This window comes from Haplochromis burtoni, unplaced genomic scaffold, assembly GCF_018398535.1.
Source record: "Haplochromis burtoni strain Fernald_Lab_line unplaced genomic scaffold, NCSU_Asbu1 Contig_456, whole genome shotgun sequence".
NCBI lineage: Eukaryota > Metazoa > Chordata > Actinopteri > Cichliformes > Cichlidae > Haplochromis > Haplochromis burtoni.
The window spans coordinates 222,163-240,954 of NW_024582817.1; the positions used below are offsets into that span (position 1 = coordinate 222,163).

Here is an 18,792-nt window from a genome sequence, read left to right on the forward strand (position 1 = left end):
AATTTTACTTGACAGTGACAGTGTTTTTATTAGATAGTGCCTCATTTTAATATTTAAATATAAACATTTGGAAAACTTGATATAAGCGATCGACTGCAGATATTTTGAGGTGATATTAATGAAAATATTCATCCATTAACCTATTCATCTTATCATAGGCTGAGAGGCTGTTGTAGGAATGGTAAGACAGTCTGTACCGACAGTCTGTTGCAGTCTGTTACACTTCATTTATCATTCACAGTCTCATTCAACATTTTATTCCAAAAAACATGCACAATATTTTTTCCCAGGCTGTTTACAGGATTTTTTGAATTATAAATGAGTAAAAAGAGATTTCTAAAATCATCTGGCTTTAATGTGCCATTAAAAAGATATGATAAGATTTTTGAATCTGGTTTTACCAAGTCCTCCGATTTGTTCTGTTTTGGAAAAGAGTACAAACCAGGAATATTTGTACAGAGGACGCCCCATTTGCACATTTAAACATTTTAGAAAACTTGGAACACACAAACCAAATAGAAAATTGGGTGCAGCAGAAAAAAATATCTTGAAACTACAACCAGCTAAGAATAGCCTGCTCATTCTGCACAACCTTTTAAGGATCGCAGCATCTTACACAACAATGTGAATATTCTCAGAGATGGCAAAATTAGGTTGTAGTGCTTTAGTAGAACAGCTTGCAGGATGTGTATAACAGCCTGAGGAAAACAGGGAAAATAGCAGCTGACTCCAGTCTGGCCCACTTCTTCAACTTATTCCCTCTGATAGGAAACAAACTACCTCTGAGTCGTGAACTTTAAGACTCCTTTCTTCTCATTGCAAATAGGTGAAGATATGCCAGAATCCAAACTCTTCTTCTGAAGTCAGCTCTTTCCAAAGATGAGAACTTGATGTTTTTTTAGGCAAAGACAGATATAGGAAGTATATTCCTCAAAAATAGGCCTGAATTACGTCCATTCTAAAGAGACTGAAGGGGAACAAGCCAGAAAACAGAGTTAGCATCTCTGACAACACTCATAAAGTGAGAATAGCATTATTTCAGAGAGGCCCATAAGTCATGCTCAGCTTTAATCATTAGATAATCTAACCGTCAGCACACATCAGCTGATGGCTCTGTGAAACCTTCGACTAGTCCAATCAGAAACTCTCATACACTGTGATAACCTGTCCGAAGCTGCCGCTTTGCAGCTCACCTCCTCTTTTCATGCTTCACGTTGTTTCTGGCTTAATAAACGTCATATCTGCTGTCACCGATGCCTGCTCTGATCTGTGTGTGTGGAGGTGGTGGGGTCTTACAGCTGGTTTCACTGGCACAGAGCTTCAGGCAGAATTACCTTTAAAAAAATCTGAAGCTTCAGTTTTCCAGAAAAAAAAACTAAACCAAGCAGGATTTTATTCCATAAAGCAGCCAGCAAGACAAAAGAGGAACAAGCTTTATTCTGAAAGGTTTATTTTTCATGTAACACACTTTTCTCCAAAAGCTAATAAAGACAAAGCACTACCTCAACACAGAAAATTTTTGTTGTCTGTAAGAAGTAATTTAATCGTCCTAATATCAAAGAAAATGCAGCTGTACTTTGTAGAGCGCGCTATTCTTTAAAAAAACAAGCTCGTGTGACCTTTATTTCTCTAAAAGCTGAACAACAGTGAGTTTTACACATTGTTAAATAATGAGGGAGTTTTATTTAGAAGAAAAAAACTTTATTTTATGAGAAAAGAAAACATGAAGAATTATATGTGGGAGGTTCTGTGTTTACTGCCAGCACTGAAAGACCTCTAACCTTGAAAATGAGATCCCTCAAAACAATCTACTGTATCTGTTCGCTTCGATTTGTTGAGCCCATTAACTACAGATTACATGTCTGGAGATAATGAGATAATTAATTTGTGATCAGGAAATAGATTAGTCTGTTGGCATAACAAAACAATGCCAAGACAGCGGCTCATCATTTCAAGGTAACACGATAATTAAGTCATGATTGCAGAGCACACTTTCATGAATGATCTGAGACGTGAGAGCAGCACAGAGAATCATTACACCCACACTACTGTACCTGTCTTGTTGTTGATCCAGATGAGAGACTCTGAACAAACGGCAGATGTGTTTCCCACGGCGACTGTGAGAGGGACCTGCCACTGTAAACTACAGAGAGAGAGTGATGTCAGTAATGGTCAGTGGAATTGGATTGGGTTTTATTGCCTCAGTTATCAGATAGAGAGGCATTACAGAGAGAAGAGAGAGCGATGGTCAGCGATGATCTCTTAGCATCATTCAGCTGGAAATGGAGCGAGTGACGCTCACTGTGTTACAGAGGGACAGGAAGTGAGAGTGTAATAGCTGCAGCAGTCAGCAAGCATCAGTCAAGTGGAAGTAACTGAAGGTTATTGTCTCTTTCTGAGAAACGGAGGTTAAATGTGCTGTCCAGTGAAAACTCTGGTTGGTTAGTCGGGTGATTTTTACATTTTCACTGTCATCTGAACAATACAGAAATGCCCCTTCACTGCTTGAGTGGATTCTGCAACCTATCGAGCTTTTAAAAAACAATTATATTACCACAAAATGGCAGTTCTGCTGGGATTGAACTGGGCTGTTTTTCTTCCTGAACGGTTGACATTTAGGAGTTAAATGGTTTCTGAGAAGCAGCAAGGCAGATGAAATGTGGGAGTAATACACAGCAACACAATTCAGATTCTCTGAAAAAGAAAATCTACCAACAAAACCATCCATCCATAAATCCATCCATCCATCCATCCATCCATCCATCCATTTAGTTTTTCCCCCTGAACCTTTTTCCTGTTTTTCCCTAGGTATTCAGATGCGTTTCCTGACCACACACCCCAAATCTCTCCAGCAAGTTATGCTCTACGGGGAGCCTGGAAAACGGGAGGTTTCCTGTTTAGATCCCTGGACCATCTCAGGTGGGTTCTTTCATCACAAAGAAGCAGCAGCTCAAATATTACTTTGGGTGTTTTTTAATCTGTTCAATACATTGTTTTAACCTCAATCCATACTGGAATCCATACTGGTTTCACAAAATGACCACAGTTTATCATTTTCCTGTTCACATTGTTTTCATGGGTAGAAACCCTGGTTACAGCTGAGACCTCAGAATGCTTGGATAGTCAGTAAAAATGTTTTATACTGTCTTTGGTTGCGTATACCAAGTTGGACACACCCCTGTCTTTCTTATCAGAACTGGCTTAATCGTATAGGGTGTTGGAAACATTCCTCTGGGATTTTGGTCCTAACTGCTGGAGATTTGTGGGCTAGACAAGAAAATTACACAACATCCAAAATGTGTTCTATTGGATTGAGATCTGGTGAGGAGTGAACTCACTGTTATGTAAAATAAAAAAAACATTTTGGGATGAGTTGAGCTTTGTGGCATGCTTTGTTGGATCCTGCTGGAAACAGCCATTATAAGATGCATACAATGGGGTTATAAATGGATGATAGGTTTCAGCAATGATACTCAGGTAGCCTATGGTGTTTAAACAATACTTAGTTGGTGCTATGGAATCCAAAGTTTTCTCAGAGAAAGCACAACTAAGAAATAGTAGTAGTAGATAGAAGTAGATAAAAAACATTGTATGATAAAATTTCAGTGATCTAAATGGTATGACAGAATCCTGAAGATACACAGCAATTCAATTTCTTTAAACGATTCATTTTGAAGTCTTTTCTACCAAGGTCAGTGCAGATGTAAGAGAGGCTAATGGTTTGTGGATCCTCTACTGTGGTTGTATGTGAGGTACTTTGGAAGCTTTAACAAAGAGCTTTACAGATGAACTAAGTGATATAAAAATGTTATAACTGAAGCCACACCAGCTCGGATGTCCCCCAGATTAACAAGGTCCACATCAGGTGTTGAGGAAGGCTACTGGGACAAGAAGGCATAAGTGGACAAGGGTGAGAACAGTGAATAGGAGAAATAGATTCCCCCTATTCACCATTTCTTGCTGTCATAATGCTGTTATGCAAGTAATCCCAATGGAAAGGTGAAACAACTAGTAGATCACATTTCCAACTGCTTGCAACTGCTATCACAACTAGAGATTGACTGGATTCAACACAAATGCTACGGCAAGCTAGGATCATGGCTAAGCTGGAAACCTTGTTCCTCAGTGGCCGATTACTATGTATTACGTAACTCTTTTCACATCTTCTGTTAGATCTTCAGAGGCTACTTGAAGGTCTACTAGTGAATGCAGCATTGTTGACAGTCCCGACTGTGACCATTGCTGAAACCAACCATCTGATCTATACCATGAGATGCTTGGCTGCGAGATGAACGGCCACAAGGAGCAGTACCCCTCAATGGGGATGGGGACTTCTCCATGGAGCCCATTTATCAGAGCTGCAGAAAGATGTGATAAAGAAAGGAATGCCTAAGAAGTACAACTAGCTGCCCATACCTGGGACACTGGAAACTGCCAAGCAAAGACTCACAGATTTATACTAGGGAGATTAAAGCCAGGAGCATAAACCAGCTGTTCTCCACTGGACAATCCAAGGTGTACTCTCAGTGGCAGAGGAACTGGACGTCATGATCATCTGGCAACACAATTGAACCAAGTGCTAAAGGATGAAGCGGACTAGGAATGGCTAACTGAAGGCTGAACAGTCCTGATCCCCAAGGATTCCTAGAAGGGGCCAGTCCCATCCAACTGCCAGCCAATAACCTGTCTCAGCACTACATGGAAGTTCCTGTCAGGCATCATAGTGGCTAAGATGAACAGACACATACATCAGTACATGAGTGGGGCCCAGAAAGGAATTGGCACAAATAACCAGAGGGGTAAAACACCAACTCCTGGTAAATACAGCAGTTGCTAGAGACTGATCAACATGTGCACCACCTGGGCTGGTTTCAAGAACACCAAAAACTAAATGCCTCACACATGGATCCATGTGCCAAAGGGTCAGGGCTGTTTCAGCAGCAAAAGGAGACCAACATAATATAAGGTAAGTGGCAATGTTAATGTTATGCCGGATCGATGTATGTGCATGGCCAAAAAGTATAAAGCAAACAAAAAGAATTGCAGAACTATTTATGATGTCACGAGTGCATTATTGTTCGTCTGAGGTGAATGTTTTTGGCCAAAAACCAAACCCATGCGGATAGTGCTCTGTGAGGAAAGAATTTAGCTGAGTCTTAGAGCTCATTAGGAACAAATAGCTTCTTAATGCTTCCCTATTAGATGTTAAAGTCTAATTTTAATCCTAATAGTTACCATATGTAAGTACTAATAAGAGTCCTAAAAGTGAGTGTTTCTCTTCAGCACTGTTAAGAACCCTGACGTTATAATTAGACTCATTTTGATCAAATTGATTCATATTTTAATTAGACTGGATTTTCATTAGAAATGGCAAACAATCAGCTTTACATAAATACTTTACATCCAGTCAATTCCCCTTTTTAAGCAGTGGGTGTGTGAATACTGTAAAGTAGGGGTCATTGTAACACAATCAGCCTGAAAAAGAACCATTTACTATTCCTATAATAGCCATTTGTCGCTGCAGGCTATAGTGGATCAATACCACTGCCTAGCAAGCAAATACTTTATCTGATATTTATATCAATGTGATTGACAGGAGTGGAGCTAAACCACGCACACATACACACCCACAGAGACGCACACTGGAAGACACACAATCCACAGCCTGGACAGCAGAATGTGTTTATTAATATTGATGCAAGTGTGTGTGTGTCCTCAGAGTTTATGGTTTATTCATCAAAGGCAGAAACCAAGTGAAACACACACATTCATGCTGGGGGTAGAGAGAAACGCAGCATGACTGCAGTGATCTATTCAGAGTGGGAAACTTTAGAAACTCTTCAGACAGCATTCACCTCTCTGCTCATCTTCCTCCATTAAAGAACATGTTGACCCCATTTAGACTTGTCGTTCCAAGTGTCTCCAAGTCAGATAAAATCCAAACCTTTATGATCAAAAATATACCTACCTGCTCCTCTAAAGCCAGGATCAGAAGCCACAATATCAGCTCGACAGACGTGGGCTGTCAGGAATAAAAATGAGAGACATGCGGCGTCTCGTGGCATAAAACAACCCAAAGCTTCTAGGTCACTTCACAACTTCCAGACACAGAGGGCAATTTGTGTGTGCCACAAAATTAACACAAAACAGCACTTAACACAGACCACACCATAAAATTACCATAAAACTCTGTGACAAGCACCAAATTATTCATGACTACATGACTACTCTGTGTTGGAACACAAGATGCCCTGAGGACAATTTACAAATGGGCACTTATTGTTTCCCTTAGCACCCAGAGCTAGCAAAGCCAGAAACTCTGAGGGGAACCATTAAGAACAAAGTGATCATTCATAATAAGATGATTATTTATAAGTAGAACTTGACTATCACCAATGTTTGATGCTGTGTCAAGACAGGAAAGAGTTTATGAAGGAGTATCAAACAGGGCACTTGAGTTTTACCGAGGAAACAACCAGGAGGCATCCTAGTCAGATACCCAAACCCTACCTTCACTGTTTCTGTCTGATGGTGGAGACCAGTATTCCTACCCTGAACCTTCTTCCAAATAACTGAGCAGTTCACCATTTCTCTAAAGGAGGCTCTAAGCAACCTTCTGAGGAAGCTCATTTCCATTGCTTGTATCCTCAATCTATTTTATTCACTACCCACAGCTTGTGGCAGGACTCTAGACTATTCATTTTGTGTTAATATCCAATATACTGTTGACCAAAACACAAAAGGTTTGTGGACGATTGTGGGACCAGTTCACATATCTTATAAATCATGTGACAAACTACTCGAGACTCTAGACTCACTCTACTGTGAGACTACTCTCTGCAGGGTTTTCTTTTTTTGTTCTGGCAACACTTCCAGTCGTGTAAATTACCACCATATATACACACTTATAAGGGATAAACCAGACTCGACACCTTAAAAGATGTGTCTGTCATGGTCCTGGGCCATGTGGGCCCAGTATTCTTAGTTTCTTGTATTTTTGTATTTCGTTCCTTATTTAGGCCATGTTTCCTGAGTTGTCCTGTTGTGTTGTTCCCTAAGTGTTTTCCCTTCGTGACTCTTACCCCCTGTGTGCCCCTCTGTGTATTTTTGAGCCCTCGTCTCTCTTTGTGTTTATTCCATGTTTCCCCTGACCCAGCGTTTCTAGTTCCTTGTGATGTTTGTAATATGGTACTTGTGTGATTTATTCTATGGCTTCTAGTTTTGATCCCTTGCCCTTCATGTCTCTCTGTGTCCCCTCTGTTCTGTGTAATTGTGTGTCTTTGCATGTTTGAGTTTGTTTTCTGTCCCTCTGCATTGTGCATTATGTTCTCATGGTTGGTCTTTTGTTACTCCCTCTAGTCTAGTTTCTTGTGTTCCAAGCTGAGTATTTCCCTCCGCGTATTTTGGTTCTTAGAGTCCTCTGCCTTATGGTTTATGTCTCTGTGTTTCTTAGTTGCTTTCTCCACTGTGTCAAGTTTGCGTCTCTGTATGATACTTCCTGTTTTACTTTGATGGTCCATGTCTTATGTGAATGTGTCCTGCTTTGCTTGTCTCGTCCAGCCTGATTACTCCCAGCTGTGCTCTCCTTCTGTGTCTCATTCCCTCGTTATCCCTCTGTGTATTTAAGCCCTGTGTTTCTCTGAGTCAGGTCATGTTGTCCCTCATGCTGTGTGTGATTCTCCCTGTGTCTTCTGGTATGTGTTACAATTAGCTCTTCCCAGTTTAGTTTTGCATTGCTTTGGTATCACTGTTATCGTTTGTCACCTGTCAGCAATAAAGCTGCATTTTGAGTTCAGTCCTGTTTTCCCGTGAGTTTGCGTTTGGGTCCTATTTTCCTGCCTGCCACACACCGTTACATGACAGTGTCATGTGGTAGTTATGTAGCTGACTGAAAGCAAAGTCATATCTATGCTGTCAGATGTGCAAGAAACAAACAATCTCTGTATAGACAACTGTTAAAGGGCCTTCAACATGCACCTGGAGAAACAACATAAATGTTCCTCTGTTCATTTTACTTTAGATATTGTAATTACTGGGTAGACACTGCAGTTAAGCTCAGGAGATGATGAAATTTATCTGACTTTTGACAAGATACCAAATAGGTTGATGGAAAAATAGAGATGTCTTGGATCAGAGTTTAATTTTATTTTCATATTAAATCTGGGGTAGGGAACATTTTTTATCAATGGAAAAAGAAAAAAAGATGGATAAAAGAAAATAAAAAAAGTATATTGCAGGAGTGTTCTTCAAATGGCCACTTGATGTTAAAAAGCCCAAATTTACAGTGGAAATAAACATACTTATAGCCTGGTAAAAACAAAAAAGCAAACAACCAAAAAAGACGTTTTTTTTGTCTCTAAAGCTACAGCTCACCCTAACAGAAACTGTATAGAGCTCAGGAATATTTTAAGGATTAAAGACAGTTAACTGTTGCTAGCCAAGACCTCAGAACTGTAGTTGCAGCATTGTAGCATATTGACTATGTTTAATGGATTTATCTGAAGAATAATCATTCTAGCTCTTTAAAGAAGTCTAGTCTGGTGAGTGAGTTTGCAATCCTTTTTAAGCTATCTAGCTATGCTTGATAAGTTTGCTAGCAGTAGTGAATAACTTGATAAACTTGTTGTGACACCTCTTCCTTAAAAAAAGTCCACATTTCAATTGACATTATATCAAAGTCAAGTTTTTAAAATGTGAATTCACAAACCAATATGTGTTGTGTTTACCTTTTCAAGGCTCTTTTAAAGATGCACTTTGAGGAGATTTTGGGACAAATACACTTTTGAGACCAGATCAAACAAGTCACAAAGTAGTCCGCAAGGTTAGTTATGTGTGGTGATGCAATGAGCTGTGACGAAGACTTTCCCCTGTGAGTGTGGGGTCTGATAACAATGTGTGGACAAAAAGTCAGTGCAGACCTCTCCAAAACCGATATGAAGCACAGTGATGTCCCACGGATGTCTGGTGCAGCAAAGGGTCTAGGGTCTCTTTTTTTCTAAATTTCTGGCTGCTGTAGCTTTTTATATTTCAACTTTGCTTCCTCTGTCTGACTAACAAGAAGAAGGAAGGTCGAGCTAGAGGTGACAGAGTTGAAGATGCTAAGATTTTTATTGTGAGTGACCAGAATGGATAGGATTAGAAATAAGTACATCAGGGTGACAACTCAGGTTGAGCCGTTTGGAGACAGGCAAGGCTGAGATAGTTTGGACATGTCCAGAGGAAGGATAGTGCACATATTGGACATAATGTTGAATATAGAGCTGCCAGGCAGGAGGAAAAGACTCATGGATGTAGTGAAGCAGGATTTGCAGAGGATTGGTTTGTCAGAGGATACTGGAATACTGTGAGATGGAGGTGATCTGCTGTGGTGGCCTCTAAAGCGAGCAGCCAAAAGAAGAAGAGGAGCTTTTTCTGGTAAATTTGTTTAGTCATACTTATCTGGCTCATCAGGGTAAAGCAGTATATAAATACTTCCTTCGACTGTGGTTTTGTGGACTCATGAATAATTCATCACTGTCCTGTTTAGCATTAAAGCTCATTAAATCAAGCACACAGACACTGCTTCTCCAATCACATCACTGTTTACCTGTCAGCTGACGAGACACCACAGAAACGAGCTGTTAAATCCTGACTGAGATACTGTTTGATTTATTTTCAGTAACATTGCCTCGACCTTAACGTTAGCTCATGCTGTCCTCATCGTCTCTCTTCCTCTGCCTGTCACTTCAGTTCTTTTAAAGGCATTTATCTCCCTGGTTGTTTGATGGTGGAAAAATAAAAAGACCCAAATTTAAAATGTCTCCAAGCACAACATCAGAGGAAGAGAAGAATGTGTTTGACAAAAATAAACCGTGATCTTCAAAATGTCACCTTAATACCTGAAGTTAACAAAATGCCAAAAAAAAGTCTGAAAATGTAGATTTGGTTTTTTTTTTGTTATGTAAATGAAAAGCTTCCTCTCCAACTTAAATTTATTGGATACAAAGATAACTGCCTGTCACGCTAATGTGACAGCTGGTTGGATTTCAGTTTATGAGTGGCTGCAGGTAAGTTAGCATGCTAGTTAGTTTTCATCCATCCATTCTTTTCCACCTATCATTGTCAGGGTCGCGGGGGGGCTGGAGCCTACCCTGGACAGGCCCACTTCTGTCGCAGGGCTAACAAAGAGACAGACAACCATTCACACCTATGGGCAATTTAGAGTTACCAATTGCCCTAACCCAACTAACCGCTTGTCATTGGACACAAACACAGGGAGAACATGCAAACTCCACACAGGCTGAACTCAGGACCTTCTTGCTGTGAGGTAACAGTGCTAACCTGTACTTCGGTGGACACCAGCCTTTCCAGGTTGTCATGAGAGACTTTAAAAATACATTTTAAAACTCATTATGTGATCTGAAGTCTATGCAAAACCATCCTCACTTTCTTTCAAGCACATACTGATGCTTAGTCACGACCTTAGTCATCATGTGGGAATACAGTGGGTACCCTTTTAGTGGGTTTTTTTTTTCCAGAGTTACTACTCCTACTACTCTAACACAATTCAATAAAAAGCCCTCCATGTCTAAAATAGATTCCATGAGACCAGACCAGGCCTAAAGTGCTCTGCTGGTGTCATCAACAGCAAAGTAGTGAAATGCATAACTACAGTAACCAAGGGAAGAGTGGAAAAACTTGTCTATGTACATTCTCACTCATCAGCACCATTGTAGAGGTCCAGATACCTTCTTTTCAAAAGCAGTGGAAAACATTTTTGCAGGTAACATAACTTTTTCTTGTGTTGTTAGGTTAAGTCAAACATTAAGCTATAACAAGTTAACCCTGCAAAGGTCCATACTGACATGACAGCATCAAGCTGTAGACATTGTGAACTGCTGCAGATTTCTCAGCTGCACATCCACGATGTCTCGTGTTCCACTACATCCCAAAGGTGCCCTATTGGATTTAGTTTATTTAAACTTTTAGGAAGATCTAAGCTCTGTAGACCACATCTGCATCTGATGTGATCTGCTCCATTCTCTGTAAACTTTAGAGATGGTTGTGGCTGCTCATCCCAGCAGATGAGCAACAATCATGCCATATTAAGTAACTTCAGTCAATTTTGTTCTTTATTCTGATGCTCAGTTTGAGCAGGTCATCTTGACCTGCAAACATACAATTTTTAAAACTGGAGTAAGGTTATAATCAGAGTTAATTGTTAAATTAAAGTACCTTTTTATAAAAGGTATATGAGGTTCTCAGTGGCAGAAAATAATCTGCGATAAGATGTTATTTTTTTAGCAGAGCCAAAGGAAAATGAGAAGGTGCAATCTGCATAGAAATGAACACTTGTGAGATATATAATGATCTCTGATTTTACAAACTTTTCCCTTCCTATTTTTTTCTGTTTTCATATCAAAGCTGAATGATACAGGGCTGGTTGTCCATAGAAGATGACTGAGGCTCAAATTTTGTATCTCTATATGTAATCATGGGAAAAGAGGGATTTGCGTTTGGTCTAAATACACCATGAGGGTGAAGCGATGATGATGAGCTTTTTCCGACAGCTGACTTGTTTAAGTAATAAAAGAAAACAGCAAAATAGCAAAAGCGCCAGATATTGTTCCTTCATACAGTGTCCCATTAAAAGAACTGGAGACTGAAAGTGTCGACAACAATTGTCTGAATTGTACAAGAAGAATTTAAAGCTTTAAAGAAGAACTATTAAATCCCAGGAAAACCAGCCAGTTTAACTGCTTCAAAAACCTTCAGCAAAATGATCATTCGCTGGATGAACCCACATCAGTATTTTCTCTCCAGAAAAGTTGTGAGTTCCCAAGTTATTGAAGGACTGGACAACCTGCACACAATTTAGTGCATGTCCAAGAGTTCTCTTCTCATGAAAATAATACTGATAATAAATAATTAAATAAAGCAGTCTGGGCTTGAGTCAACAGCGTGTACACTTCGGGACACTGCTGTGCTTCTAAACAAAGCTCCGCTGGATCAAACAGCAGCATCAGCCCCGGCTGCACTCAGCCGTGATGCCGAATCAACTAAAAGCACAGCAGCAGTTTCTTTTTAGTGTTGGTGAATGCCCTGGGACCGCTGAGTGTGTCTGAACGCAGCCCCGCGAGACTCAACAAGAGCAAAAGAAAGATTTCAACTCCACCTACAACAAACAGCTTCAGTTCATCAGCTGATGAGACCTCGAGAGCGATTCTCAGCTCAAGTGAAACACAAAAGACTCCACATGAAAAACAAGAAAAAGAACATAACGTAAGAAAAGCTGAGGAAACTTTTGTTGAGAAACTGAGCAGGTCAGAGTCATTGTAAATGTCAACTACTGTACAAAAACATGACAGACTGAAGAGAGAGAGAAAGACCTGGAAATAAATGATGGGAGAAAACAAGAACAGGTAAAAGTAAAGAAATAAAAAAAGGAAGGAAGCTGATGAAGTATTGATGGAAAAGAAAGTTGGTCGATAAAACAGAAGAGAGTAAACTCCAAAGGTTGTAAAAGATGTGAATAAAACATGATCGAAATCAAATATAAATGAAGTATAAAAGATGTAAAGGTGGTAAAGAATGAGAGAGGAAACAGGAAAAGTGCCTTTTCAGGAAAAAAGATCCAGCAAGATCACTGAAAGACAAACTTAGTGCCTAATGTAGCGTGAAATGAGGGGTTTCAGGAGAATTGTTTCAGCGGTGAATGACTGAATGAAGAACAGATGGAGAGACATGTCAGGAATAGGACTAGCAGTCTAAAGGCCAACTAGTGTCCAGAGACTCCAGCTCCATAATGCCTATTCTTAGAGCTACAAATTAGGTCCATCCAAAGAGCGGCATTTGTAGAAGGGCCATATGGACAAACCAGAGTGACTAACTAGCTAACATTTTTCAAACTTGTTTAACCAAACTTTTTATGCATAAGTTGGATACACTTACAAAAAAGGACTACAAATATTTCAAAGATTCTGCAGTCATGCACTGCTGGTAGCCACAGTGACAGCACACATCGCTTTTAAGTCTCCTGTTGATTGCTCAACTACTGAGCCTGGTGACAGAGTGGTGGCTTGTACAGTAAAAACTTGTCAATCATAAGGTAGCCACGTCTGAAAGCATACAGTGAAAAAGAGTTTCACTGAGTGTGGTCCTATGAAAAATCAACTTAGTCTTTGATTCACAAGCTTGTAGAAATTTCTTTAGTAGCATTTACTTGTACAGTGGAACCCCGACTTACGAATACCCCATTTAACGAAAAATTCAAGTTACGAAGGCACTTAACGGCAATATTTCTGCCCGTGTTACGAAATCCACTGGCTCTGATTGGCTGGGCCCAGAATGCCTACAATGCCCACAATGCCTTCTGAATCATGTGACAACCCCCTTGGCTTTCGTACTTGCGCTTCGCTGTTCCACTTGGACGTATTGTTGTTGCAGTTAGCAATTAGCCTATAGCCTATCGTTCACTCAAAAGGCGCGATGGGTGCTTTGACTTACGAAAATTTTCGACTTACGAAAGACCCTCGGGAAGAAATTAATTTCGTAAGTCGAGGTTCCACTGTACTTGATTTTTGTATGACTTTCTCAGCATCTCACATCAGTCTGAAGGAATATTTGAAGTGTTTGTGCTGACATGCTCTGTTTGGTTTTCTACAAATATGCTGCTGTGCATTATGTACAGACATCTCCATCCCTAACCCACTAATGCTACCAAGGCACGTAGCTCTCAGTTTCTAATGGGCATCAAATGAATATTAGACTACAGGCTAACAGAACAGAATGTTTTGTCGTGCTAGTTTGTTAGCTTGGCTACACTCGATTATAACTGCCATCTTGTTACTGTAGAGCTTCCATCACTCTTGGGTGCATCAAAGTAAGTTTAATAAAATGACATATAGTTTATTACAATCTCTGAGAAATAACAGACTATTAAAAGATCTGACAGCTTTCAGTTCCCTCACCTGTTGTTTTTTCTGACTTCCTCTCCATACAGGAAGTGCTCCTGGCTGACTGTGATGTAATATGTAGGGAGCTGCTCTGATTGGTTCTTGCTGATGGTGACAACAGGGTAGCCCATTTGTAGAGTCCACCTGTCCATCATCTCCCCGATGTCAATATCTCGGCCCTCTGAGTGCATGGCCTTTAAAGCAGAATCAAACACACACGTAGCATAAATGATCAATGACTAATAATGACCAATTTACACACATCCAATCAGTGATTAAAATAATCTGTGTGGGAGAAAATTGACCTTGACATAATTAGATATAAGACTGGCAGCTAATTAAAGAGCAGTGTCAGTCTAATTGACAGTGCTAACAGAAGTGACGCTCAATTAATCAAATCATTGCCCCTCCTGTGTCGGAGAAACAAGAAAACAAGCTCCACCTCATGTTACCACAGCAACAGGCTCCTCACTAAGTCAGGTGATAATGAGCATCTTCATTAGAAGTGCTTTATTAAAGAATGAACAGCTTCAATCAGTCTGGCAGCTCTGTCCCAACAGAGCCAGTTGAGGAATAGTTACAGGTTTTAATACCTGCTACTGAGCAAGGCACTAACATTAAAGTTAAATGCTCTGCCTTGAAGCCTTTGGGGCAGGGAAGTACACAAGGTTTAAATACCAGACAGACATAAAGTCAGGTGAGGGTTACCTGAGACAGTTTCCTCCACAGGTCGTCTCTGGCAGCATTGCTGTACATGTGACTCAGCAGATAATCCTGAAAACAATGAGACAAAGCAATGTTAATGCAACACTGGTATGATGTGATGTATCTGTTGTATCATCTTGATGCATGCACATTCATCCAGGTTAGGAAATCCCAGAAAGCTGATTCTGTTCATCTGTAAGAAGACTGAAGAAGTCAGTTGGATGAGTGACGAAACATTTCTCCCACTAAAAACGCAACATTGACATGAACAGAATGAACTTTCTGGGATACATATGTCATATTTCTGGTATAATTATTGGCTGATTTTTTTCCCCTTCTTCACTGTGACCATGCAGTTCACAACAGAGAATTTGGAAGCCTTGATACAACAACTATCTTTTCCCCATCCTCATATTTCATCTGGAAATAGGATGATCACAGTTAGCACTTGTTGGGTCATCTCTACCAATGAATCAGAAAAATAAAGTGAGTCCTTTATTACCATGTCCCTGAGCACAGTTTTCATTATTTGGTTCTCAGCAGGCACCACAAGATTGCAAGGATTCATTCACAATGTCTAGCACCCTTCACTGTGACATGTATTTGAACCCTGGCCACAGTAAGTGCCATGTATGTATAATGACTTATTAATGATGCCACTGGAACAAGATATTTCCATTTACAAATTTAATATGACCATACTTTCTGGATGCAGGGCTGTGCAGGTGAAGTTACTTCACATTTTCTGTTACTGCCATCTCTGCTCTGAAAACAAGGATTGGAGGTGGTTCAGGCTCCAGTATTTTCCCCACATAGATGTTACCTTTGTTAGCTGGCTTGGTATTACAAAAGAAGAAAGAAAAAAAAAAAAGGGAAAAGGGAAAAGTAAGAAAAAATAGTTGGCATATTTTATTGCGTGACTCATTTTGACCTTTTAATTTTTCCCCATCAGGTTAAGAGAAAGATGCCTTCCACAATCAATTAAACAGCAGACCCCTTCTTTGATAGTTCGGTGACTGCTTCTCTGCGGCTGCTGACATCATTTGGGTTACTCTTTTGTCCACCAGTCAGCTGTCCTCCTCCCCTGTGCTAGACATAAGCTGGTATAGGCAGTCTTTGTAGAGCTCTGGAGATAAGAGTGATAAAAGGATCACTCTATCTTCACTAAAGGCTCTCCAAGACAATGCAGTTGGAGTGAGATCATGGGGTGAGAGTCTCCCTGAAGAGGCAGTTGATTATTGTGCCTCTTCAAGCTTTGTTATATTTTCAAATTAGGACATTTTTATCTGTAATTATTATTTATTAAATATTATAACTCAAACAGAATCCAGTTCTGTGGGAAACACTGAGGATCTGTGGTGTTTCAAGTCTGTCCAATAACAGGAGGCTCCAGGGGCAGAATGAGGATACACCGGGGTGAATTGTGTTTTTAACTAGCCTCTGGAAGGGCTGGAGGGCACGACAGCGATTGGTGCTCCAGTAGGAAGTGGATGGATGGAAGCCAAAACCATTTATAAGAAGATGCCAATGGCAGTACAATGACTACAATCTAAGGAAGCATAATTTTTTAAAGTAGGTTCTATAACACCAGGCTGTTATGTACACCAGGCTCTAATTTACCATTTTTATTAAGCAGAAGTAAAAATGTCAACTTCTGATGCACTTTATTGGATGTCACACTGACCTGGTGATGGGAGTATGGGGACATATTACATCTCAAAACGCTCCCAAGTCTCTCTTACCCACAGTGCACAAGGTTGTTCATTTTGGCCATGCAGTTGTGAAGCTGTAACTGGCTGAATTCAGGGGTGTTCTCTCAGGTGGAAATTTAATGATACCTATGACTGAATGAATTTCTGAAAAGCCTTTTGAGAGGAACATTTACATGTGTTTGAAACTGTACATTTGAAAGTCAGTGACATGATGAGCCAGTAGTGCTTGAGTTAGAGAAGGGCCCATGTCAAGTCCAAACAGTTTTGGGCTCAATCTCAAACTCCCTGGTTTACATTTTCGAAGCTAATGAACAAGATGAAGACTCCTCAGGGCCATTTTCTCATTCAACAGAGGCTTAATGGTGTGGTGGCTTTGTTTTCAGCCTGCAGTTCTTTAGTGACATTCGGGTCCGACTTGATCCCAGTCTGTTTTCCAGAGCAAGAAACTCACTCCCACTACAGTGGATTTAGAGTAAATGCTCAGGGAGGGTGGTAGTTGCTTTGGTTCATAGTAAAACAAGGAAAAGGCAGGGAAGCATTACTAGATAACAAAACAGCTATGGAGGCTGAGTGCTAATCTCCTTCTCAGCGATTCCTGTGTCCTTTGTGTGTTTAAGCGTGGATTCCTCCAAGTCAGTCATTTGCTGTGGTGCGTTTTGAGCTCGATAAGGCAAGGGGAAGCTTTTTATTGGAACAAGATGACATATATGATAACGACACTAAGTGCGTTTGGGAGTTTGGCTCTGCCACCTTCACTATATCTGACATGAAGGCAGATAAAAAGAGCCCCCACACACACTCCGAGAGCATGACTCCATTAGTTTTAACAGTGTGATGCACCTTGAACCAAATGTTTTTCAGTGATAATAAGCACTGTGTAACAAATACTGTGGGTATGAGTAGTCAAAGGTCATTAGAGGAAATCAGTAGGTGTAGGAGTTTAAGTAAGGCATTTCGATTGTTGCAGGCAGAGTTAGAGCCTAATGAGGACTTGCTTTCCCTCATCGGAAGATGACTTGCATAAACTTTCAATTTCACCTTCAGTCGAGCTCCTCTGGGCTTCAGAAAGGCTCTAAAACCCAATGATCACTGCAGGCCATTATTTACATCTTCTCCAGTAAGTATTGATAACTGTTAATGAGGTTTCAAGTTTTTTGCCACACTGAAGTCACGTCGGGGCAACCATAATCATCACAATCTTTCCACATCAAGTCCAGATGCAGTCTGGGAAACTCTTGATTTTTCTGAAAGCTCTACATATCAGGATTTGAGATCAGGGATACAGAAAAGGTGAACCAATATTGATGTTTTTGTCCACCAAAGGCCGCTCTTTAATGTAATTAAAGCCAAGCTGATGAGACACTACAGACATGGGCTGTGCACAGTATTTGATCTTCACACAGCTGATTGAGCTGGAGTACACTTAGCCCGAGCTGAAGTCCATAAATCCATATCTCTGTACTCCAGATGTCACTATGTTCCACAACATTTACAAACCTTACAGCACTCTGAAGAATGCTCATAAACGTCCTAAAAATCCTAAATGCTCCCAAAGCATTTCATCCATCACACTAAACACTGCCTAAAAAGACAAATTATAGGAAATAGAGACATATGGCCAGTTGTGGAGATTCATCTCATCTCAAATGATTTCAGAGTATCTAGTTTAAAAATTCCCCAATATGCTCTAGTTTAACATATTCTCAACCTATTATTTCTCTTTAAAACAGGCACAGAACATTGGTTTTAGTATATATATCAGTCATTTTTGTCACAGTGGAACAACAAAAAAGAAGCCCGTAGATCACAGTTCTTTGGCCTCCTGTTTTGACAGAGCTTTAGTGTCATTTTGTGCCTCTTTGGTTTCATTTTGTGTCTCTTTGGTGTTTTTTGTCTCCATCTGATTTCCTTCTCATTATGGGATAGATTTGCTTCCATTTGTACATGCCTCTTCACCAAGAAAATATTAAGTATACAGAGCTTGTAATGCTAGGGAGGCCTGATGCCCCTGGGCCTTTGGTACAGTAATCCTTCCATGTATATACAATATTAAAATCTACATGAAACCTAGAAAGAAATTTCAGCCTTTTCCGTGACTTTCAGAAGGATGATTTTCTCACTGTTCTTTCTCAAATGCATCAACTTTAATATGTGTGCAACGTCACAAAGGTTCCGTTCATGAAGCATTAAAAGTTACAGTATTGTCTTTGGTAAGAAAAGCATAGACGATCATGAATTATTTTGGTTACGGCTCCCGTCATGCCACAAATCACTAGAATGAGACTCCATCACATGGCATTGCAGTTGTTTGGCATGGTTTGTTATACGCTGTATTTTTCACTAAACACCTGATTAGGTGTTCAAACGCTCTGACAAAGAGGTTACGATCGAGAAAGTCTTTGTTGTTGTCATTAATATGAACCAAACTACTGAAGCAAACA

General features: G+C 40.1%; 1 protein-coding gene across 1 annotated transcript in view; it reads right to left on the reverse strand.

Annotated features, from left to right (window-relative positions):
- The window catches only part of LOC102291928 (thyrotropin-releasing hormone-degrading ectoenzyme), a 273,214-nt gene that overhangs the window by 52,099 nt on the left and 202,323 nt on the right, over positions 1-18,792 (reverse strand). Inside the window, exons 9-11 of the mRNA XM_042213580.1 lie at positions 14,643-14,708; positions 13,950-14,128; positions 2,055-2,143 (exon numbers count right to left, since the gene is read on the reverse strand). Coding sequence (XP_042069514.1) covers positions 2,055-2,143; positions 13,950-14,128; positions 14,643-14,708 — 334 coding nt within the window. The remainder of the gene's footprint in view (positions 1-2,054; positions 2,144-13,949; positions 14,129-14,642; positions 14,709-18,792) is intronic.